Raw genomic sequence first — 26,229 nt, forward strand, 5'->3', positions numbered from 1 at the left:
CAGCAAATCTGCTTAAATGCTACAAACATACGTCTACACTTAACTTCATATATAAACAAGAAAGAAACAACCCTAATTTATTTTTAAGACCTACATCAAAGACGGGATGAATGATAGTGCAAGCCAGAAAAATTAAAATTTGTACAGTAAGAATATAAACAAATACACAACAACTGGGCATATAAAGCTCAGACTGAACTTTTAAACACATACCTCTCTTAATACCCTGAGTAAAATACTTAACCAAATACCACCCTGTTCTGCTTTGAAAGCATTATTACTATTTTCTTCAAACCATTTCTCAATATCCTATCCAAATAAAGTTTATATTGATATTAAATCTCCCAATGATGGCTCATATTTCAGTGCCTAGGTCTGGGGACATGGTCACATTTCTTTTTTCTTATGAAAAAATAAACAGACTACAGACTAAAAAAAGACTACAGACTAAAATACCATTTTAATAGAATAACATCCATGCCTTACAGACCAAAAATTATAGGTATTGGCTGTGGTGTGGATGGCGTGCACTCATCAATTTTACTCTGGTTGCACAAAGGGAGTCTTGAACTGACACAAATTCTTCTGTGAATTAGCCCGCTCCCAGCAAACAAGCAAACTGGCAGCAGCTAGGAGGGGCCGCGAGGGCTTGGGTTTGGCCGCGGCCTCGGCACTTTTCGTTGTGTAGCCTTGGGCAAGAGACTTCTGTCCCCCTCAGGGTCTGTGCCCTCCCCTGAGAAGCAGTAATACCGCCTCCTCAAACAGGGCCTCGTGAGGAGTAAAGGAGGTGACACATGTAATGCAGTGCCCAGCACATCTTAAATGCTCGATAAATGTCAGCTATTACGATTAGAAAGAAGGAGAAACTGGATGGTGGACATAATTCAAAATAAAGGAAGACCAAGAGAAAGACAGCAGTTTCTGTTACAGAAACTAGCGAGGTCCTCAACAAATCTTGGGATTTCCTAAATCCAATCCTGAGAAGCCAGCAGAGGTGTCATTTGGTGTTCTGCAGGACAACAAACGAGCTGTTGGCAGTTGGGAAATCCTGTGTTCCTGTCACCAGTGGCAGCCAGTTCTCCAGCTTACAGGAGCACAAGCCTCCACTCACTCCACTTCACTGTCTCAGCAGGCCGGGCGAGTTATAATTGGCCTTAATTGGCACTTACAGGAGCTTTAACATTCCTTACCTGCTGCCAAGGAGCACTTGAAAGGGGGAGAAAGTATTTTCAAACTTGGAAATACCAAGCAATTCATTCAGCTGTGGGCCGGGAGGCCTGCTATCCAGAATCAGATTAGCTTCACCAAGAAATGCCATGTTATTATCCAGTGCTCATTAGGTGCTCACACAGGATTAGGAGAGGTGGGAGATGAAGTTAAAAGGGGATAATTCACCTTGGGGGCTAACAGCAGGCAGCAGCCTCCCTCTGGTTGGCATCGTCTGATCTGTTTGGTGGACACGTCTTCAGGGCTCAGCCACACTTCGTGTGTGTGTGTCCCTCTTCAGCTGTTCAGATTGTTCAAAGGCAGGCAAATAAAGTATAACCTCACAGCCTCATTTACATAGGCTTTGTGTGAACCAGTCTGACCTCAGCCCAGTCATTATTTGATACACAAAGTGAACACTGTTAAAAGGTGACCAATCACACCAAATTCAAGGAAGATAATGAGATCAGAAATAAAACTGGCAATAGTTGTTCACTGGCCCCGCAACTGATCTCAACAGAAATTATTGTCTTCTAGAAGACTACACATTTTGCAGAGAGGGATCTCAGCCTAACAGAACTAGATTTCTTCCCTAAGATAAATTCCATACAGAATGAATAGAAATCTCCCACAAATGCCAGGAAAACTGCCTATAATTGTTTAAATGAATATTTTTAAAATCATCACTCGTTTTGAAAGATCTCTTTGCCTCGTATCTTTACTCAAACTATCACTCAAACTCAGAAGACACATGCTACAGGGGTAGTAAACAAAAGTTTGCACTTGTTTGCGAAATTGACTTCAAAGTCAAATTACAATTAATCACACTTGTGCATATGCCTGTAGAACACTGTAAGAGGCTTTAGGAAAAAAAGAAATGGAAGTTTAGAAAAATAAATAAAACACCTACTCCTGGTGGTGATACTGTCAGAGTTGGCTAGTAGAGATACATAGTATTAACAGCCTTTTTGGAAAACAACCTAGTAGCAGCTATTAACAATGCAAATAAATACCCTTTTTGATCCCAGAATCCTTTCCTGAGACTCTATCCCATAGAAACAAAACCACCAGCAGTTAAGGACTTAAGTAGCAGGGTGGCTACTGCTGCTTTGTTCATAGAGGCAAAAAGCAGGAAACAAAGTGAACGTCCACAGACAGAGGGTCTGGCTGAGGAAGCTACCACACAGCCACACCTTAAAAAGGAGATTAGTGTTATCTTGGGATGTGAATGGATCTCCATGTTGTATTGTTGAGTGGAAAAGCAGCAGAAGTATGCATAACAGGATCCTTTTTTTTTTTTTTTTGGTAAAACTATGACCAGTAGCCCCTGCTAATAAAACATGGGATTACTTGTGTCTGTAAAGAGTTATGACCATGAGAAAAAATATAGAATGATGTGTACTAAGTTACATACTAAGAATGTACCAAGTTACATAGATGGATTACAGAGTGGAGAGGACCGTTACAGTTGGAGAAGGTGGGGAGTCAGAGCCAAAGAAACAAGAAAGATGGATGACTAATAAGAAAATAAATAAATAAATAAACATTAAAAAAAAAAAACAAACAAGAAAGAAGTAAGCTGAATTGAAAATAGCATGTTTGAGATTACTACATTTGTGTATCTAAGTATATATGGCGGATGTATGCATCGCATATATTCACGTATCAATCAAAAAATCCACTAAGAAACTCACTTGAGTTTTTGTTACAAAAAATGCACTGTGAAGAAAGCGGAAGAAAAATTTAAACAGTATGAAATTCTGGTATTACATCAAAGCACTTTATCCTGACTGTGGAACCCATTTCATTTGTTTGGCTACACAGACTGAGAGTCTAGTAACACAACTGAGCACAGTAAGAATAACACAGAAAAAGGCCTATTAGCCACTCTTGCGAAACAACACCTTAATTTTCTAAAGCTCACTGCAAATCTTCTATAGTAGGAGTTTCAGCAATCCTTTTAAAATATCAAGCATAAGAAGTAATGAAACAAATTTTATACTGGAGTTTTTCACCCTAGGAGACTACAAATCAAGAACTATATCATGTGTGATTAGCGGCTGATGGCTTGTATTTTAAATTGAGATAATTACCTTCCTCCACTTCTCTTTTTATTAACTTTCGAACACACAAGAGGAAAAGGTATACAAGTGCTTTGACGTTCAAATTTAGAACTGTTGTCTTAAAAACAGAATAGAGAAGTAAACCTGAAGACTGGAATTTATACACACAATAAGGAATGAGGAAGGAAACAGATATATTTAGCCATTGCCCCCTCCCACAAACCAGTTTTAGGGGCTTGGCTAGCATGTGCGTGGGAGGAACTGCCCCAGCCAGGTAGTTAAGTAGGGGCTACTGCCTATCCAAGAGATAAAAACTCCCTCTTCTGGTCAGATATAAGACCGCGGCTTAACCGGGGTGACACAGCAGGTGTATGTGTATCTTAACTAGCCAACCCACAAAGTAGCCTTGTGAAATGATTGTCAGGAAAAACATCTTTCAGCAAATATAACTAAAATATGGATTTATATCCTGAAATGTCCCCTTTAAAATCTGAAGCACATCCATCCTAATAATTTCTATACGTAGCAGACAAGTCAAGAGTAGCACTGGCGAACATTAACGATTTTTATTGATTGACTGATTGATTGATGCTGCTGGAAACTCACATTTTTCACTGCCTCATTCTGGTGACACAAATCAGACCTGTTGAAGTAGTTCATTCAACCACAGTAGCACTAACCTGGAGGGCAGCTCTGACCAGCCTCCAGGTGGACAATCAATACACTGACATACTGACAGACATTCCCAAAGAAGAATGAATGGGTTTAAAGCGCTGCACGTGATAATGTAGCACTAACAATTTATATGTCCACCAATAGGGGACAGGTTAAATTAAGTACATTAAGAAAGTGGAAGAAAAGGCAATCTTTAAAAAGAAGGAAGTAATGTGCATTAACATGGAAAAATAAGCTAGATCACTAAGTTTAAAAAAGTGAACTTATAATAAGTCTAATTTTCCATGTGTGTGAGAGAACAAGAAATACACAGCCAAATATTCCTCTGTCCAGGGTCTAGAAACATTCCAAGGGTTTATGTCAACCTGTACCCCTGAAAAGTAAGATGGAGATTTACTTATTCGGACTGCATATTTATCCTCTTGCTGATGGTTACTGTTTTTCTTTCACAATGTGCATTACTATGTTAATAATGAAAAAATCAAATACATGTGTTTTTCCTTTTTAATCAGTAAGTTTCTATTACCCAAATGAGAGCATCCCTTTGTTTCCTGGCTTACATGACTAAATTACTGTTCCACCAAAAAAAAAAGACAAAAACAACAAAAACCCAAAAGAATAAATGACCCCAAAGTTTGACATCACTGCAATAACTATTTTCTATCCCCACCATCTCTACCATCTCTAGAAAATGTCTAAAGACTGAATGAATATAATATATCAAAGGCTTTTCATTCAGGTCAGTACACCTCATTAAAACAAAACAAACAAACAAAAGTCCATATACAAATTGAAAGAACAACCCCATGATCTACAAGCTAAGTAAATCCATCCAGCTGCTGAGTCCAAAGCCACAAGAGCCATTTCTCATCCCTTCTTTTCCCGTATCACTCAACCCCAGCCCATCAGCCACCCCTGCCAGCCTTCTACTTCTGTGCTGATTCCTATTCTATCCGCATCTCTCTGCCTCTGCTGCTACCATCTTCAACTTAAGCTTTCTCTCCAAATCCCACCCCCACCTGGACTAGTGCAATACAGCCCACTAACTGTCTCCCTGCTTCCGCTCTTGCCCTCTATGTTGCTCAGAGCAACCATGAATCAGATCAAGACACTTCCTTGCTCAAAATCCTCCAGTGACTCTGCATGGCCTGCATCGGTCAACGCTGATTCCTTCCATCTGGCGCCAGCACCCCTTTCTCCAACCTCAACCTGGACCCCCCTCTCCTCCTTGCACACTGTTTTTCTACCTCCTCACTGGCCTTTCTGCCAAGCTCATTCCCCCCCCACAGGATCTTTGCACCTTCTATTTTCTCTTTGTGGAACACTGCTCCTCCAGATCTTCAAATGGCTAGCTCTTTTTCATCACTGACCTTACACATCAACTCCTCAGAGCGGCTTTCTTTGACTACGCTTACCAGAAGTGCCTTGCCCCAGTTATTCTCTCACACTATCCCAAGCCTTTATTACTACCTGAAATCATCTTATTTTACTTGATTTCATCTTTCTCGCTCTACCCTCCCTAAGCTGCATGAAATCAAAGACACTGCTTTCCTAGTTCAGTGGAGAGCAATGCCTAGACAGGAGGTACTCAATAAATACGTGTTAAATGTGAATATTATTCATTTCCAGTTTATGATTTTTTAAAAAACCCCAAAGGCACAGACCTTAATAAAGGCAGACTTCAGTATAAAGGAAAATCAATACATTTTATAACTAGCAATTAAAATGTTGCTCCTACAAATGGCATAAATAACACCATTTTAAATGTACCTGCTTATTATATAACTAAGAAAAAAAGATAAAATTACATTGGTTAGGGACAAAGTGATCCTTTATCTGATGCTACTGAAGTTATCTGAAAATTTTAATTAGCACTATTTGGCTTGTGGTAAAGAAGAACTGAATTCACTGCATTAATTTTACATCATGCTGTTCAGTGACAAGAAGCTTAGATCAAATAGTTAACTTGGAATTTCCTTCGAGAATTAAACTAATGTCTACCCTGACATTGCTCACGTTTTGATGTGCCTGCTCTGGTTTGCTCCCTTCCCTGGCTCAGCCCCTGACTGCTGGAGAAAGGCCTGGCGTGTGTCTTTGAAGTAAAAGAGTGAAGTATTTTTGGCTCTGCAACAAATTTCAATCTTTATACTAACTGCAGAAATATGCCAACCAATTCTCTAAAGAAGCTGAAAAATGTTATGAGGCTGTAACAGAGAGAGGAGTTAGCTTGGCTTTGGATAACTACTATGATTTAGGGTTAAATAAAGTAGAACAGGCTGAAGAGAAATCCAATGACTATGCTAAATCAAATATCTACCTACTACCATTACGTCCTTCAAATTACTAAATGTCCTCTCTGAGGTAATGGGTTTACAATGCTGACCCAGCCACTCTAAGCAAACTTAAAATTCTACCTGAACTAGAACATCTGTCATTAATGACAGTTTTGTGACATGTGGAATTCATTACATCTACTCTAGATTTTCTTTTAACTCTATACATCCTTATTATATGCAAAAGAAACAGATGTAAGTAGACAGAAAACCCAGGCTCGGACATTTTATCTGTGTGAATGAAATTTAATTTAGGAGTTTGATCCGTAAACTTGGGACTAAAACCATCCATTCAGTGGGTCGCTAAGAACAAGAAATAAGATAATACATGCAAAAACACTTTGTGAATCACGTACAAATTATCATTAGTCTGTGGGCTTTTAAATGAATGCCAATCCTAAAAAGATTAAGTACCACTGAAAGTTTCAAAGTAGAATAAGATCCAGATTATAAGAATGCAGAGGCCAAATTTAGCTAACAACTGGAGAGAAAAAAGAAACATTTTTTTCTTTATCCAAAATCAAAGTTACTTAATAGCCAAATAAAACAACTCATTCAAAATACCTGAATATGTTACTTTCCAGGTCTAAGTCCATCAGATGACAAGAGGGAGAGGGTGTTCTTTATTAAACAGCAAGACCTCTGCTCTGTGATGCAGATTAACTTAATTATATGATGGCAATCATTGGTCACAACTATGTGAAATTGTTGTCAACAATGGGATCGGCACTTTTACCAGAAACAGCCCACGGGATCTCATAGAGTAAGATTCATTTTGCTCTTACACTGACGGTCTTTGAAACCAATTAATTAGCTCAAAAAAGTATGAATAATTTCTGTTTACTCATCCTCTGCTGCAAATGACATTTTAGAAAAATATAATTTATCCTGGCACCTAAAAGAATCCAAACCACCTCAGTGCACTTTAAGGAACATTAAGTCCAAGCAATACACGTGGCTGTGAATTTTACAGGATTTGTAATATCTCCAAGCGGAGAAAGCGCTCAGGTTGCAGAGGTGTTTCTGCTAAAGGTACCGTCACAAAGTTATGAAAAAGCCATATTTATGACATCCCCATCTGCGAAGCGAGGTCTGAGAGAGGGGCAGATGTTTTACACCGAGCCCAGACTCCCACCCCACTTACAGCAATGGGACGGCACGCAACACGTGATATCGATGGATAAATGGCAAAGGGCATTTAACTGTGATCCTTTTGCAGATCAACATGAGATTTGAGAATACTGCTCGCTCGGTAAGGCATTTCCTAGGCTAGGGTTAGCCTCAGAAGACAGCTCCCTGAACATCAGAGGAAACCAAATCCAACAGCTAGAGCTGGTGTTTCCCCAAACATGGAGTAGGTATCACTCTCCAACATTAATAACATTAAATCTCAAGTGAAAAGTTACTCCCTTTCCAAATCTCTTTCAAGTCTTCTGGTAACATCACACTACTCTGTGGATGACACTTACCTAAAACGTGCTAGTCTCGCTTATAACTAAGAGAGCAGGCTTCAAGGCTCAGTGCTGGCACGGGCAAGAGCAGCAACAAAGGATTTAATCTTTTCACTGTGTTTATTTTCACACTTACCATCTATGGCAAAGAAGAGTAGTTTCCCCGTTGATGATTCTAGTAAGGTTTTCTTTGTGAAAGATTTATTTAAATAGAAGTGGTTTGATTTAAAGAAAAAAATATTAGGTGGCATTAAATAGGCAAATCATAAAGATGGAACTCGGTGGATCGAAATTGGGAAAAGGTGGCAGAGGCACATGTGCTCAGGGACTCAGGGCTGAGCCACAAGGTGAAAAAGTGGGTCAGCCTAACTCATCAGAGGCAAAATACTTCAACAGCTGACATTCGAGCAGGTTTCAATTAATTATAGAGATGCTAAACGTAGCACCTGTCCGAGCTGAATTAACATCACTCAGTTATTTCCCCTAGGTAAGATCAGCCCATGTCTGCCTACGAGAGAAATTACGGTAGTCTTCACAACCAAATTCAAAGAGAAGTGGCAGAGCACAGAGCAGTGCAAGTGCACAGCTGCTCAGAATCACCTGCGAAGCTCTTTCAACACAGAACCCCAGAGGCCCCCAACAAGTCATCAGCTGATCCTACATGTTCGGATCCAGAGTACATGCATGTAAACAGGAATACAAAGTTTACGCTATGCAGTAGCCAGTTTAGGACCAACACACTTATTACTAAGTGATCAGCTCAGATTCCCAACTAGGTTCACAACCTCAAAAGAAAGGTGCTTCTGGCCACAGGGAATGTCACCCTTCTCAGTCCTCTTTCATACGTAAAGTTTTAGAGGCAAGTACTGTGAGACTTCTAGCACGTAATACAAAAAGTTAAATATCAGTTAAAAAAAGCAGGGGTCTCCTTTCATGCCATCCTTGCTAGACTCAACAAATCTCCGAGCGCCGATCTGCGCTAGTCACTATGCCAAGCACAGGAATACAAAGCAGCAGCCCCTACCGAGTGAGGGGATCTGCTGTGAGCACAATGCATCCTGGCCAGCTTGTGGGCCAGAATCAGCCTAGGGAGCTGTGTGGAATGCAGATTCCTGGGTGCCATCCCTGGCGACTCCCAGCCAGCTAGTCTGCAGTGGGCTGTAGGAAGGGGCCACTTAGGAAGCTCCCCTTTGATATGGAGGCACAGCAGGTTTGGGATCCACTGATTCAATTATATTTTTAAATCTGACAATTAGCAGTAAGAAACATCTCACTCCTAAAAATACTGAATAACTGAAGAGAAATATGAGGCAGCCTGGACTATTTCAAAACATTAAAACAAAGCATGGTATTACTGTGCAGTTTCCAAGAAAGAAAGCCATCTATACTACAAGAACAGTCAGACTATGAAACTAGAAATGCCAAAATGACACTACAATCACTCACCATCATTGCTCCAATGGAAATCCTGGTTAATAGTTAACTCCCAAAGAGGCAGCTCGGCTAGCAAAAAAGTACTGGCACGCTCCACAGATATTACACTGCAGGTGTGGTTCCAGACCACCGCAATAAAGTGAATATCGCAATGAAGCAGGTCACACGAATTCTCTGGCTTCCCAATACTTAGTTATGTTTACACTATACTGTAGCCTATTAAGTGTGCAATAGCATTATGAATTAAAAGAATGTACATGCCTTAATTTTAAAATACTTTATTTTTTTTTAAAAAACCTTTATTTCTAAAAAATGCTAACCATCATCTGAGCCTTTAGCAAGCTGTAGTCCCAACAATGATCACTGATCAAAGATCATGATAACAAACATAGTAACAAAGAAAAAGTCTGAAATGTTTCAAGAATTCCCAAAATGTGACACAGGAAGCCAGCAAATGCTACTGGAAAAATGGCACCAACAAATGTGCTTGATGCAGGGTTGCCCCCCAACCTTCCATTTGTAAAAGACGCACTATCTGCGAAGAACAATAAATCAAAGCACAAAAAGTGAGCTATGTCTGTAGGTCTCTCGCTACCCTGGGTAATAACCTCCTCACCAATTCAGAATAACATTACCAACAACATGAACTGAGTTATAATAAGCCTTGCTGCCACTGTAGCTCCCTCCCTGTCACTGCCAGGCAGCAGTGGTTTTAAAGGAACCGCCTGCTGAATTTTGTAGCAACTGCTCATTTGTTCATAAAAGTCACAGATGAACATCAGCAGTACATGAATTCACAGAAGACTGCCCACCCACACATTTTCACCAATTTCATCAAAAGATAAGACAGTAGAATCTCTCCTTTGGCAGGTATGAGTTCTTCCTAATATAGTAATAAACAGATTGTAGAAATTTCTTGAATTTCAAAAACATTTTTGGTCTTTTGGTGTTAACTCTGGAAAACAAACATGTAGTGATAAGCCTTCTGGAATGACAACAAAGAACGGGTTCCAAATATTTCTTCCTGTTACAGCCCCTCACCCCAAAGACAGAAGAGACACTGGCAACATCGGAACGGTTCTTGGTCCTGGTCCCCTGACTGCCTCTCCCTTCCAGGTGAGTAAGATGTTACTCCCAAACCAGACGAGAGCCATCACATGGTGCCTTCCTCCACTGCGTGGAGCTGCCCCCAAGCCCACACAACTATCCATCTCCCAACCTCCTGTTTTTTCCATCAGCCTTCTCCTTGGCTGCTGCTCCCAAAGAGGGACCTCCTTCTACACTTCCCAGCTGAATCCCTCTCTCAGCACCTGGCCCTCATCTTTCTGCCAGACTCTCTTCTTTCTTACAGCTTTAAATTTCCCTTGCCACTAGAGGGTCCAAAGCCCCCACCCAGGGGCCTTTATCAGTTGCATTTCCTGCCTGGCCACAAAAGGCATTGGATTATGTATGTAAATCCTGCATTCACACCACACCTTCTTCTACTTTGGAAGTCACCACAATTGCTTTGTCATTGAACAAGTACCTTATTAGAAGACACTGTGTATGCTACATATTGGTAGATAAAAAAAGAGCAGAAATATGATTTTAAGACACTCCCTCCCCTCACCCACACCCCGCCCCCAATACACAGACATTCTATGAGAGAGATAGAGGAAGAGAAAGAAAATCATCTCCATGAAACGTGCTGTATGTAAATGAGTCAAGTGCTTCTGGAAGAGGGGACCAAGAGGGCCCCCTTCTGCCTCAGAAGTCCTGGAAGAGGTAACACCTTTAAGTGGGCCTTGGTACAAACAGCAGCTGTTTTCACACTCCTTTCTAATCCACTTTGCCCATTCTCCAGAGCATCTCTAAGTCACATCACTCAGGCGCTAAAAAACCTGCAACAGGTCCCCGCCGACATATCAAGGCCAGGGGTGTCTGATGGCACTGAGTCTCTCTGAGCAGCCCCAGCCTGCCTTTGCACACAGCTTCTCCACACATGGGTACACCAGCTCCGGCCAATGGAGACTCCGTGGAGTACATTCCAGACAGCCTGGAATTTCCTGCCTCTGCACTTGCTCCCATCATCCCTGCTGCCGACCTGGAGCCACCAAACATGGCTGTTCAGTGCACAAGCTGTGCAGCTGTATGTGGCAGCCCTGTCCATCCCCATCAGAACACTTCCAATTTTAGGGTATTATAGTTGTTGTTTTTTTTAAGTATTTTCTGCGTTTTCCACAATGGACATGTATGTATTACACACCTAAAAACTGATGGGAAAAAATCTGCACGTGGGAAAAACAATCCATTCTGCTCTTCCGAATAGCCTAATGTGAAGGCTATTTCCTTTAAGAAGCCTGCTCTGAGTTACCGTGCAAGAAGCAATCTGTGCTCCTCCTTATTCTTAGGAACTTGGACTGTTTTACGACTTTCGCCACATCTTCCTGTATCTACGGCTGTACGCTTTTCTCTCTCTCATACCTATCAACTGTCAGGCACTGCATGAGGGGCTTCACCATGCTGTTTCATTTCATCCTCTCTGGAAACCAGTGAGGTTGCTATTACTGTCCCCACATTATAACAAAGGAAGCTAAGATTGGAAAACTTGCTCAAGACAAAGAACTAACCTATGGTTCTTGCAAGTTCAGATTTAAATCCAGTCTAGTCTGGCTTCAGAATCCTTAACTCCAAAATACTTGGCAACTGACTAACAGCCTTTTCCGATACTAGCCACTTAGAGTCTTAAGCAAGGAGACAGTATCTTATCCAGCTTTGTACTCACTCTGGTGCCTACTCCCAGGCCTCGCTGAGAACCACAAACTCAAAGAACTTTTTATGATTACATAAAAGATTCCTTGGGGGAAGAGGTGGGATGTTGATTATGACACTGTGACTCTTACAACAACTGCATCCAGCCCGACAGAAAGCCCTGTAGGTTCAAAGCTAGCTAGGCTGTGTCCCCAGCTCTACTCCCCCACTTAGCCTTAGTCTATTATCATCTTTACCTCTGAACCATTCTCCCGGCTTCTACCCTTCTCCCACAATCTACACTCAGCAAGTTAACCAGTGAGATGATCCTGTGTTACTCCCTTACATAAACTTTCCAGTGCCCCCAGGCGGCTTCTTCCTCTGGCCTACAAGCCTGTACATGAACAGGGTCCTGGCCCAAATGGTCTGACTTCCCAAGTCTCTACTTCCCTCACCAACTTCACTAGCCTTCTTCAAGTCTGGGCACTGGCTCTCCCCTCTGTATCAAATGCTTTTATTCCAGATCGCCGCATGGGTGGCTCCCTCTCATCACTTAGGGCTCAGGTCACCAGGGTCACCTCCTTAGAGGCTTTGCTTGAACACGCTATTACAGAAAGACCCTGTTGTTCTTCCCTGTCTCAAGCTTGCATTTGTAGTTGTGAGGACAATGACAAAACAACTTGCAGTCATTTAAAAAAATGTGTCTAGTTAGTTTTGCCTTTCTCTCCAGCTAGATTTTAAACTCCATGGAGGTAGGAATGATACCACATCCCCAATGCCTGAAACAAGGTGAGCACTCAAATACTTTCGAGTTGTTACTGAATCTAACTGGATATAAAATTAAGCTTTATGATCGGAATGTTTTTAAAACACTATAGGCAGCATTATGACAATGGAAAAACAAGCTTATTTGGATTCTCACATGATTGACATCAGATAACAACAGGCTTGGAGCCTAAAAGACCAGGGACAGCTCAGAGGTTCATGAAACTCCTGAAGTCACAATGCTTCATTCTAAGTACATGCGCATTTTGATGGGGCAAGATAGTACAGCTTCATCACGTTCACAAATTACAACATCAAGATAGATTTAGAACCACTGAACTTGGACATTTCAAAATCATATTTCCTTTAAAAAAGCCATGTCTCTATACTCTGTGTGTGTATATATAATTTTACCAACCACTAAATTCACAACTGTGGGATCTAGAAGGAAACAAACCTTTTACTACACTGATGCAATATTTCAACAAAGATTTTATAAAATACATTTTTTTCCTGTCTAATTTTAATAAAAATCAGAAAATGCACATCCCTTTCAAGAAAATTCAGAAAATACCCGACATCTGATAGGCATTACCCCATTCAATGAATTAGAAAACCTACTTCCTGACAGGGGGAGGGGTATTATAGCCTACCCATGCTGTCACTGGTCTTCAAGTTTAATACTGCTCTACCTTTTACCCTCTAATAATGATTTTTAAATGGTTAAGCACTTACCATAATGTGATTGAAATGCCTGCGGTTTGACAACCTGATTACAGTCGTTACACACCACCAAGTAGAAATCATCGTGGGCCGGACAGAGACCAAATATTGGCATGTCTGCAATAAAGAAAGAGAGCATCACTCACTCATGTGGTTCCTGTTAATATGAAACCATCTGGGGTGGCAACACTTTCTAAAGGAGCTGCCTTATAATAAAGTACACAGGATAAAAGTTGTTCCAGTTTAAAAGTAACTGATGTGACACACCATGACTATTAAAACAGAGAAATCAAATCAGGCTTACAGAAATACCATTATAATGGGTTAAAATAAAATGCACGAGAAATCATTAGCATGAGGTAAACCAGACAAATCTTTTAAAATGCGAACAATGAATACATTCACACAATAAAGCAACTTTAGATGAACTCTACCAAGGGTTATGAGGAAGAATCTGCAACCACATAAAATGCCTAGCAATTCACAAAGCTGTACCATCTAATGGTTTTGTTTGGTTAACTATGCATTCTATTCCAGCCATCTGGTCTCTGAGTTCTATGGAACCGTTAAGAAAGGAAGCAGAGGTTTCACTGAAGAGTAAAACTGCTGGTTTTGTCAGCATGTAATACAAAGAAAATGATTTTCGTACTTTTTTTTCCTTCAGGTCACAACTAAGCTCTAGTCCTTTGTTTACACACTGATGCCACTGGAGAGATGCCACCTCAGTACAAGCACAACATTTCATACATTAATCTCAGTTCAGTTACCAGAATAGGGCAAGATACAAGTTGAATTTTTTTATACTAAGAAGTTAACTAAAATACAAATGTAAAACTAGACTATCTGCAAATACATAAAAACAAAGTACAGTAACTTGATACCTGGTAATATATGGTTAACTAAAAAGTCCTAACTGTGGACAATTAATTATTAGTAACAACCTAGGGAACAGAGCTAACAGTTCAAATCCAGAATCTAAATCTTTTAAATATTTCAGAGTTGGCATTTTACACTATAAGCACTATTTAGAACATCTGCAATGAATGGATAATTAGCACATTTCAATTAGGCAAATATTTTAGTAGACCAAATACCAAGTTTAAAGGGGGAAAAAAGATCCAAAAAGCTGATTAGCATCTGCTTTCTTTCCTGTAAGATTTAATTTCACACTTTCTCCAGCTTGGGTGGGCTTGGTGGTTTTAAAGGAAACAGAAAATGCCCCGAGGTGATGTAAAGTGATGATAATCTCTAAAATGTCAAATTAATGATCTAATATCTACACACAGCTTATAGGTCAGATTTTCTTAAACGGTTTCTATTACACTGAACTGCACAGATAGCTAGCTGTGAATCTGAAATATACGAGGGACCAACACGATTCTGGGATGCAGCAGCAGCACTGAGCAGGTTCTACGAGCTATGATCTCATTTTATCCTCACAACTACTTAGGTAGATACCATATTTATAACCCTGCTCTAGAGAGGAGGAAACTGATTCACAGACAGGTGAACTACTTTGTCTAAGTCAATAGCTGAGATTTGATTCTGACTCACAACAATGGCTTGAATTTGGTCCCTTGAAGACCGAAGGAATAGGATTTCTAGAAATTCCTTCCAGATTCCAACTCCAACAAGTTGAATGTCAGGGCTGAACACCTTTGACGGCATAAACTGATAAGACAACAGAAGAAGGTTCTAACAGACTGCTGACTTCTGTGACTAAGCTTAACAATTTCATGAAAAATAAGAGCCAAACAATGTGCTATTTTCCTTGAAAGCATGCCCACATTGAGTTAAAAATAGTACATGTGGGAGAAGGGGAAAGGTTATATCCATTCAATGATCAACATGTAATAAGCCATTTTCAATGGCTACAGTTTGACATGACATTTCCTTTTTTCTTTTTCTTTTTTTTGGCCATGCCCCGTGGCACGTAGGATCTTAGTTCCCCAATCAGGGATTGAACCCGCACCCCCTGCCTTGGAAGTGCAGAGTCTTAACCACCAGACCGTCGGGGAAGTCCCAACATTTCAGTTTTAGAAATAAAAATTTAGGGTTTCCCTGGTGGCGCAGTGGTTGAGAGTCCACCTGCCGAATGCAGGGGACACGGGTTCGTGCCCTGGTCCGGGAAGATCCCACATGCAGCGGAGCGGCTGGGCCCGCGAGCCATGGCCGCTGAGCCTGCGCGTCTGGAGCCTGTGCTCCGCAACGGGAGAGGCCACGACAGTGAGAGGCCCGCGTACCATACATACACACATACATACATACATACATACAAATAAATAAAATTTAAAGTAGTTTACCTTAACTTCCATATATCCCTATGCTAAATCACTCTGATATAGGACAATTAAGTATGAATTACAGAAATGGCAAAACATTCATAACTTAGAGCTGAAAAGTATGAAATGCCTATAAATATCAAATCAACAGTTTCATTAATGAAATCAACTTGATCAGTTTTATTAATTAAACAGTAGTTAAAGTATTAAATTAAGTGGTCTCAGTTTAGACTTGGGCCTCGGCAATGTGCCTGGTTTGTGTGATTTCTCACAGCACTCTATTTCAAGCAATGCTGTTTAAAATGTCACTTTGCCAGATACCAGATACTGCTGGGGACGAGCTTCCCACCCCTTTATAAATAAGCCAATTGTAAAAAATTAAAAACTGTATCAATCCTTTCAAATAATAAGAATTTAACTGGCCACAATGATGTTTATGTAGAAAACTGTTCTTTTTTTGTTGATTCCTTTGATCCTTTTGTGAGACTCAGAAATACTAATAAAACTAAGTGAGTAGGGGTCATTCTGTGAGGGACCAAGAATTTATACTTCTGTAAAAGGTTCAATTTCCTCAATAACTTATAATTATTTGCAATTAATGACAATAAAGATGATAATCATAATGATAAACAGTTGGCATTTTCTGAGAGACCACTCTGTGCCAGGTTCTCAGCTAAGCACTTTTCATAAGGTTTATGCTTCAATATAATCCTCATTTTACCAATGGAGACAAGAACTTGTCTAATTTCACCCAGCAAAAAAGTACAACCAGGACTCAAACTGAGGTTGGCACCATGTGTGACCTCAATTCCACGCCCCCCCGCCCCCCCACACAATCCCTGTGGAAAGAAACATGGTACACTTAAACGCACTTCAGGCTACCCTGTTTGGAGATCAAGTTCCTGTTTGGAGAACCTAAAGCAACTTTAATTTTAGCTTTCTGAATTCTTTACTTTCAGATATCCATATTTGGATGTAAGCTAAAGGATACAAAATAATTTAAATAAATGTCTTCTTTGGGGGAAAAAAAGGAGTTTATATCCTTTTTCTGCATTAGGACATTCCAGAGGCCTTAGCAACAGGAACAGCATGTGGAATGTTGTGGTAACAGAGAAAATGAAATAATTTTTGTGAGCGACAGTACGTATGTTTCTGAATACTTTCAAAGTGTAAGTTCACAATCAGCCCATCTACAAATTAACACATGGAACTTGCCCAAATGCAAGAAGGGAAAAGCTTCATTTATGACAGAAAACAGAGTTCCTATCGAGTTAAAATGAGTTCCTATTGAGTTAAAAAAAAAAAGTTTACAAAATGGTCTTAAAATATACAACTTAAATCATTATATGAAACATAGTGAAAGTTTTAAAACTGTACTTGACCCCATGGACTCTGACCTAATTTAAAAGAATGGATTTTTATCGTGTGTAAGCCCTAAATCTTTCTCAGGTTTCAGGTCACCCCAATCTTCCAATCAGTGAGTGGCCCAGCACTCACACCAAGGCTGTCATGTACTTTGGAGACCCCAGGCCAGCAGGGTAGGAAGGACTGGGTTTAAGCACATGGACACATGAGCACATGTGTGCAGAACCTTCACAGTCCCGTGCAGACTGAAGGCCCTCTGGCCAAAGCCAGTCCTGAACAGTTACTTTGGTGCTGCCATCCCCATTTTAAGGCCTGTGCCCAACAACAAAACTTGAGCGCTGTAGCAAAGCATTTCACCTTTGCAGTACCCTGTGTGTCTCCCTTCTCCCACGCACCCAAACTTCTACATGCCAACGACTCCCACATTTCTATCTCTAGCCCAGACGGCTCCCGAGCTCTGTCTAGACTCACAAATCCAACTCCCTCCCTATTAGACACTGCCATCTGGATATCTTTCATACATCTCAAATCAAACAAGCACGTCCAAGAGAGCTTTGCCTTCCACCCTGCCCTGTTCCCTGCCCCCCAAAATCGTCCCCCTTTTGGGTAAATGACCCTGCTCATCTTCTCAAACTAAAAACCCACACAACACCCCTGACTCTTCTTTCCCTCATCACACCCAGGCCACCAGCAGGTCCGATCAGCTCTCCTCTAACACCTCTGTCCATTTCTCTCCACTGTCCAGCCCACCACTGTAAAGCCTGTCACCAGCACCTTTCCTACAGGACTGTGGAAGAAACTCTCCCACATGGTCGACAATCCCTTCCACACGACTGCCAGAGTGATTCTTCGAAATCCTTCAACAGATCACGTAAATACCATTACAATTTCCCAAGTGACTTCCCACTCCTCTCGGAATAAACTCCAAGCCTTTACCATAACCCCCAAGGTTATGGGATACACCAGAGGTCTATCCTCCGCCCTTCACTCCCTGTCCCCCGAGTCCCTGCTCCCCTCTCCTTGGCTCACTCTGCTCCAGGCACACTGACCTCCATTCTCTCCTTGGAAAGCTTTTTCTCGGCCAGGCTCTGCCCTTGCTCTTCACAAGATGCCTGGTGCATTCTCACACATCAGGTCTCAGCTCAGCTGTCATCTCTTCAAAGGGCTGTCTCCAGCTCCTCCCCAGTTAGTTATTCTCTGTCACAGGTATTTTAAGCAGAGTGGCTAACAGTGTGGGCCACTCCCCAGCACTCCGAATCCAATGTGATCTTGGGCAAGTTCTATAACCTCTTTGAACTTCAGTCTCTTCATGTGTCAAATGTTGACGATCACAGTACCTAATTCACCAGGCACCTCCCAGGGTAGAAAGAGTAAGAGAGCTAAAAGACGCAAAGCCTTAGAAGGCCCCAGGAAGTGCTCAATCAATGTCCCCCGACAGCCTGTAAGGTAGGAGTCGTGCACGCCCACTGTATTGCTCAGGAGACGAAGGCACACAGACACTGAGATCTCACAAGCTAGTGAGTGGCAGAGTCAAGATGTGAACCCAGGTCTGCTGGGCTCAAAAGCCCAGGCACCTCCCAACACGCTCCCAGAAGCTGCCTCCTCCGTGCTGCCCCCACTGCCAGGGCCCGCGGTCAGAGCCTGGCGGCCTCCACACACCGGTACAGAGCTCCTTAATAGGGTCTGAGTTGCTTCCCTCTTCAGCCTCCTCCACTCTGCTGCCGAAGTAATAAAGCCATTCCTCTCCTTGGAGACCTCTGCTGGCTTCAAAGTGGGACTTGGACTCTGTAAGCAAGGCCCTAGCACTCTTTTCTCCTCCCATCTCTCCAGGCTGAGTCAACCTGCTCTAGGCCCAAGACTGTGTGGGTCTTCTCAGAACCTGCCCTGTTCTCTGCAATCCTACCTTTTGGACACAACTGTTCCTACAGCACAGAAAGCTCTTCTCTCTTCTTTCTGGAATTCCTGCCATTCAACCAGAGCTGTGCTCTTACTCATACCATTCATATCTCCATCACAGTCCTTCACTCACTGACTTTTATGATTTTTGAATGGTAATTGGTAAGTGGATGCCTCTGTAGCCCTGTCTGACAGCAGACTCCTTGCCTTGCCTAGCACAGAGTCTGAGAAGTGAGCTCAGGAGTGTGTGACTGTGAAGTAATGACTGACATCTGGAACTCTCGCGTAGCTTCCAGTTACTCTTAGGATAAAAACTAAGAGCCCTGACAAGGCTCTCTCCCCGCTGGCACCCTGCACCTGGCCCCTCCGGCCTTCATTCTGCCCCTGGTGCCCACCATGCTCTCTCCTGTCACAGCACCATGGTGCTTGCTGTTCCCTCTGTTTGAACTCCCTTCCTCCAGATCTTGACCTGGCTTGTTACTTTACTTCATATGGTCTCACATTCAATGTCGCTTCCTTGGAGACTTGGCTAGTCAGAGCCCCGTTACCTGCTCTCAGAGCAATGACTTAGCCTTGTCACACGGCACCATGCCCTGTTTATAACTATCCATCTAACTGTGTGAGCCTTAATCTCCTCCGGCTAGACTAAGTTCCACATCTGTCTTGTTTTCTGCTCCAGTGACAGTGCCTAACAATGCCTAACTTGATGGACAGGAAGCAGCAAATGGATGTACTAATATTATTGGGTGGAGAGTAACTAAAGTTATTAGATGAAGTCCCTGTGGTGCCACCGAAAGTCAAGGGTATAACTGTGCCTTTATGTCATATAATGACATACAGTCACCCACTAGAACTGGGTATCCAGTGAGATAAAAGTTCAAGGGTGAGATGGTTTCCCTTGAACACATGATCCCATTCCTAGGGGCGGTTTCTGGTAAAATTTGTGTTGCAGGGTCTGCTTCTCAAATGTGCACACTGGCAAATTCTCTTTTGCTAGTGTGTACAGTGCAGTAACTAAGAACAGTTCTGGAGTCAGCCTACTGAGATTCAAGTCCCTAATCTTTCTCTTACTAGCTATGTGAACACAGTTAAATTATTAACTTCAGTTTCCTCATCTGTAAAATACAGAGAACAGGACCTACATTTCACAGTGCTGTTGTGAGGATGAAATGAACTACTCCGTGGAGAGCATTCCATGCTGAACACATAGTAAACACTCAGTGCTAGCAAAATAAACAAAAACACACAATATACACACACTAGACATGTTCTGCTGCAAGGGCCCCAGTTCTCACTGATTAAAGTCGCAGGAGATCGATATATACACCAAATGGCAACTGACTATTTTACAATGTGAGCTTAACTTTCAAGTGGTCTCTGCCCCTGCTGCTGACCACACACTCCTCCCTGTAAGCAATGGAAGGCAGGGGAGAGGCGGACGAGACTTGCTCGTGCTCCCCCTGCAGAGGGTCAAGACTCAAGTTTCGGAGTTTAAGCTCTACCCGGCAAGTCTGGGAGAACCCACAGTTCTTTTGTTATTTGTTTTTGTTTTTTTTTGCGGTACGTGAGCCTCTCACTGTCGTGGCCTCTCCCGTTGCGGAGCACAGGCTCCGGACGTGCAGGCTCAGCGGCCATGGCTCACGGCCCCGGCCGCTCCGCAGCATGTGGGATCTTCCCGGACCGGGGCACGAACCCGTGTCCCCTGCATCGGCAGGCGGACTCTCAACCACTGCGCCACCAGGGAAGCCCAACCCACAGTTTTAAGGAAAGAAGCCACATGAAACAAAAGGTCACTCTGGCACGAGTGTGCATCTACCGAGGTAAGGGGGTAGGGGGGTGGTCCCCAAGGGCTGATGCAAAAGTCAGAGTGAGACAGGAAGTGCCTATGTGATGAAGACGGGAGAGACCAGACTGAAGACATGCTCTGAAGAGCTCTGCAAAGAGCTGGGGAGACCATGGATCGGGGGTGAGGGAGAGGGGAGAAAGCCAAAGTTGGGCTGCAGTTTGTTCCTTGCTCACTGTAGCTAATGTGGCCAGCTAATGGATGATGGGAGACACACAGATGGAAGAACTTAGCTTGCTAAGGCAACAGAGCCTGGCAGTTAAAGGCACAGCCGCTAGAACCGCACTGGCTGCATTCAAATCCCAGCCTTGCCGCTTGGTAGCCTTTACCTCAGTCTCCCCATCTATAAATGGGAAAAGTGACAATACCTACCTCAATGGTTGTAGGAAGAACTAATGAGCAGATGTAAAATGTTTAGAACAATGCAAAGTACTTTGTAAACATGAGCCATTTTTTATCATCTTCCAGATCACTGTTCTCTGGTCTTTGACCTAAATAGTGGCTATTCTCCCCTCGCCTATTCCAACTCCCCCACCCATACACATTTAAACAGTGATGTTTTTAGGGACTTCCCTGGGGGCACAGTGGTTAAGAATCCACCTGCCAAGGCAGGGGACACAGGTTCGATCCCTGGTCCGAGAAGATCCCACATGCCACGGAGCAACTAAGCCCGTGCACCACAACTACTGAAGCCCGCGCGCCTAGAGCCCGTGCACCGCAACGAGAAGCCCGCGCACCGCAACGAAGAGTAGCCCCCGCTCGCCGCAACTAGAGAAAGCCCGTGCGCAGCAACAGAGACCCAATGCAGCCAAAAATAAATAAATAAATAAATTTTTTAAATTAAAAAATAAAAACAGTGATGTTTTTCAATCATAAATGTCACCTAGTCTGATTAAACCCTTAGTTTACCATGTAGAGTACTCCAATGCAGTCAGAATGAAAATCAGTGCTTAGAAGACCCTGCCTGACCTCTGCAACCATAAGACACAGCCACTCCTCATCCATGCCAGAATTCCATCTCCTCGACAGTTACGCACACAGGCCAACCACTTTCCCACCTCAGGCCCTTTGCTAAATCTGCTCCCTCTGTACAGAATGCTTTGTCGGGCTGGTTCCAGACCACGGCTTACATTCCACTGAAAGACCTTGCCTGACTACTCAGTTTAAAGCAGAACCCTATCTCTTCAGGCAGTACTCTCTCTTCACTCATTAGTTATTTGTAATTTGTGTTTTGGCTATCGCCCTAAGATATAAACTCCATGAGGGCAGAGGCCATGTCTGCGCAGCACAGTGCCTAGCACACAGTAGGTTCTCAACAAAAGAATCTGAGAAAGGCCTCTGGATTGGACTTCCTGAGTTCAAATTCCAATGCCATCACTCACTAGGAGCAGTAACTCGGGCAAGTTCCTCAGCTTCAGTTCCTTCATTTGTAAAATGGACATGATAATAGTAGCTACCTTAATGTGTAGTTATGAGATGAGTTAGTATACATAAAGCTCTTAGAACTATGTCTGGCACAGAGCATGTGCTAGGTCTGTCTTACCTATTAGGATTACAATTATTTCCATTTTCACTGTCAGTGGGTTACACTGGCCACTGCTTCTAATCTTTTGCTGGTCTACAGTCACCACCTCTTGTACACTCAGTGTATTAAGTACTCACTGTATGTCAGGTCTCATGGCAAGTACTCTGTGTATATCATTCATTCATGTATCAAAAGTCTACTATGCCTAGACACGATTCTAGGTACTGGGTATACATCAGTGAACAAAAATCACAACAGCAACACCACCACCTGAGAAGCAATACATATAACAAAAACAATAAAAGTTTGCAATTACTGAGCACTTCCTATGTTCCAGGTACAGTGCTAAGTGTTAACTCATCTGCTCTTCACAACACCACCCACCTTTCAGGGTCGCTGTCCCCACTTTACAGATAAAGCAAGTGAGGAACAAGATTACCTGCCTTAAGTCACAGAGCCAGCACATGGAGGAGCTGAGATGTGACAGTAGGCTATGCCCACGTACGTGCTCCTCACCACCTCACAAGAGCCTCATCATTGCTCAGCGCACTCCCAGCCTCTCCTGCCTTGTTTAATCAGTCAATCAAGGCATCCTATCGAACAGCAGACTTCTGATGCTACCTCTGGACTGTCTGCTCTCACTGCTACGCAAAGGTTTCCTTAGATACTAGAACTCTCAGCTCCACTAGTGTCGGAAACACTTCGAAGTAACCTGATGGACCAACTTGGAAGGCTGGTCTGCACGTAACTGACTTTTACTATAGTCAGTCCCAAATTTATCTCAAATGGTAACTGTCAGTTCTGGGTAATCAAAAGGAATATCAATGATATAATAAAAAAGTTTTAAACTGCTCTTAAGTGAGCTTTTAACATCTCAACTGGGAAAAGATAAAACAGAATTTTATTTCTACCTTCTGCACACACTTCTCCCAAATTCATATTCTCTGTTCCAATAATTAAAGGGAACTGGACTTTCCTTTGATCGTAAGACATTAGATGATGAACTAACCAGACACAAAAAAAGGCCAATCAACAACCTGCCAAAATGTATGTGGTTTGGGACCCTGTCTGAACTAAAGCAGTCAATAAAATAACATTAAAAAAAAAAAAAAAAAAAGCTGTTTCCAGTTAAAAAGCAACCAACCAAACACCAGAGGACCAAAGAGTTAGAGATTAGAAAGCAGTCCTGTCTAACAGTTATTAATCACTATCTAGAAGTGGCCAACCTTATAGTGACCCTCCATAGACAAGTCATAAGTGCTACTGTTGTCACTAATCGTACTGAAAATGAGACACAGTACCTGGCAAAGAAGAGAGGAAGCAAATATCAAAATCCTAGGGAACCTGAGTTAGGGAAGGCCAGGTAGGGTTACAAAGGTGACATACATGACAGGCTACCTCACGTGTACCTTTAGCTACTCAAAATACTGTCAGCAAATTCTGACCTTTCAAACAGAAACGAGAGGCACCTTCCAAAACCCTTAGGGAATCTTACCGGCATCACTACCATTCAGCTAAGCTTACAGACTAAGATAGGGGCTGTAAGAGAGTCTACCACTTAGCTGGTATTATAACCTCAAGAGAGGTACTTACCTCTAGACATCCAGTTCCTGCGTTTGAAAAATGGTGAAAACAATGGTATCTACGTCGGGAGATTGTTGGATTGAATGAGATAATTCATGTAAAATGCTTAGTTCTACGTCTGCCTAAACACAGTAAGCAGAGTATATGTAAATAATAAAGAGCAGTGTTAATATTATTATCATTATTACTGTTAGGCTTACGGTTATAAACTCATGACTCAGTTAAGAATACTTTCTTTTCTTCAAAAGGCAGTCAATAGGCAACACCACATCTGCCAGACATCTTGTATGCGGAAAACCCACGGCTCTCATACAACTAAAAACAACATTAACTATGGAATGGTATTGCCTACTCACCTAGCTTTATATTCTTAAGTGGTTAGCTTTATATAGACCATACCCTAGTCCAGAAAATCAAGCTCAGCAAATTTAAAAGAAATGAAATCATACCAAGTATTTTCTCTGACCACAACGGAATCAAATTGGAAACCAGTAACAGAAAGATACTAGAAAATTTCCAAACACTTGGAAACTAGACACTTCAAATAATCCATAACCAATATAATACGTGATATTAACAAGCTAAAGAAAAATCATACTACCGTAATAGTCGATGCAGAAAAAATATGTATGATTTTTTTAAAAAATCCAGAGAACTCGGAATAAAGGGGATTTCCTTAACTTGATAAAGAACATTTACAAAAAACCCTACAATTAACATCATACTTAATGGAGAAAAGCTGCATGCTTTCCTCCTAAGGTCAGGAACAAGGTAAGGATACCCACTCTCAGCAAAGCACTGAAGTTCTAGCCAGAGAAATCAGGCAAGAAAAGGAAATAAAAGGCATACAGGTTCGAAAGGAAGAAATAAGCTTTCTCCATCTGCAGATGACTTGATGGTCTGTGGAGAAAACCACAAAGAACCTACAAAAAACTCCCCAAATTTACCAGCTTAGCAATATCACAGGATACAAAATTTACTTAGTCTGTTTGGGCTGCTATAACAAAATATCATAGACTGGGTAGCTTATAAACAACAAACATTTATTTCTCACAGTTCTGGGAGCTGGGGATCCAAGATTAAGGCACCAGCACACTGAGTGTCCGGTGAGAGCCTGCTTCCTGATTCAGAGTCGTCTTTTCATGGTGTCCTCCACATTGAGCTTAAGGGAAGAGGGAGGTCTCTGGAGCCTCTTTCACAAGGGCACTAATCCCATTCATGAGAGCTCCATCTTCATGATCTAACCACTTCCCAAAGGCCCCACCTCCGAAAATCATCACACTGGCGATTAGGTTTCAACATATGAATTTGCGGGGGGTGGGGGACGATGGGACACAAACATTCAGTCTGTACACAAGATCAACACGGAAAAATCAACTGTCTTTCTATATATTTGTAATGAACACATGAAAACCAAAATCACATGGCTAGCCTTCAGCTGGCATAGCATGTTAAGCAAGTTATTTGCTTTATGGTATACCTGAGTATTATCCAACAGCCATGTGGCTATGATGAATGTAGCAAACTAGAGAGCTGTATCTTTCATAACGTCCTTAAAGGGATGTTATAATTATCTCGTATTCGTAAAGTCTCTAAATATCTTACCCAAAGCATGCCGCAGAAGATTCAGAGCTTTTAATAGAAAATTAAAGTGTAATAACTGTCTTGAGTTTGTTTCAGATTCCTCAAGTCAGAGGGGAAATGCTCTTTAGATCTTCTATATTAATGGTCACAATGAAAAAGAAGGTACCCTGAACTCTATATTCATCCTCAAGATAAAGCCTCACTAGTTGAAGTACGGTCCACAGGCCAATTGTTTCTGTATCACTGAGAACCTGGTTAGAATTACAGAGTTTCAGGACCCAACCCAGACCTAGCAAATCAGAATCTGCATTTTATCAAGATTCCCAGGTGATTTATATACATGTTTGAGAAGTGCTGAAAACTGAACATCATATAACCTGGACTGAAACTTGAATAATGTGACCAATATTGGAGAAATTATTCATATAGTATCCAGACTTTTTCCAATCCATCCATCAAAGGCATATTGAACATATTTGCTCAACTGTACATTGCTCAAATGTGTATTTAGTATTTGCCTATTATAGAATATAATAAATATATACTATATCATGTATATTGAGTATATTAGTCTGTAGTTTTCAGTTACTCTGATGTCTCTGGTTTTGGTACTGGCCTCACAGGATGAGTTTCTATTTTTTAGGAAAGTTTGTGTTGGGTGGGTCCTACTTCTTTACACATTTAGTAAAATGCACCAGTGAAGCCATCTAGGCCTGGGCTTTCTTTTGTGGGAAATTTTAAAGTCTGCAGTTAAAAGTTGGCAGTATCTT

General features: G+C 41.9%; 1 protein-coding gene across 1 annotated transcript in view; it reads right to left on the bottom strand.

The window, feature by feature from the left end:
- The window catches only part of ATXN7 (ataxin 7), a 92,576-nt gene that overhangs the window by 38,672 nt on the left and 27,675 nt on the right, over nucleotides 1-26,229 (bottom strand). The window contains 1 exon segment of the mRNA XM_024123753.3: nucleotides 13,393-13,497. Within this exon segment, the coding sequence (XP_023979521.1) occupies nucleotides 13,393-13,497 (105 nt within the window).

The sequence above is a fragment of the Physeter macrocephalus genome, chromosome 18, assembly GCF_002837175.3.
Source record: "Physeter macrocephalus isolate SW-GA chromosome 18, ASM283717v5, whole genome shotgun sequence".
Lineage (NCBI taxonomy): Eukaryota > Metazoa > Chordata > Mammalia > Artiodactyla > Physeteridae > Physeter > Physeter macrocephalus.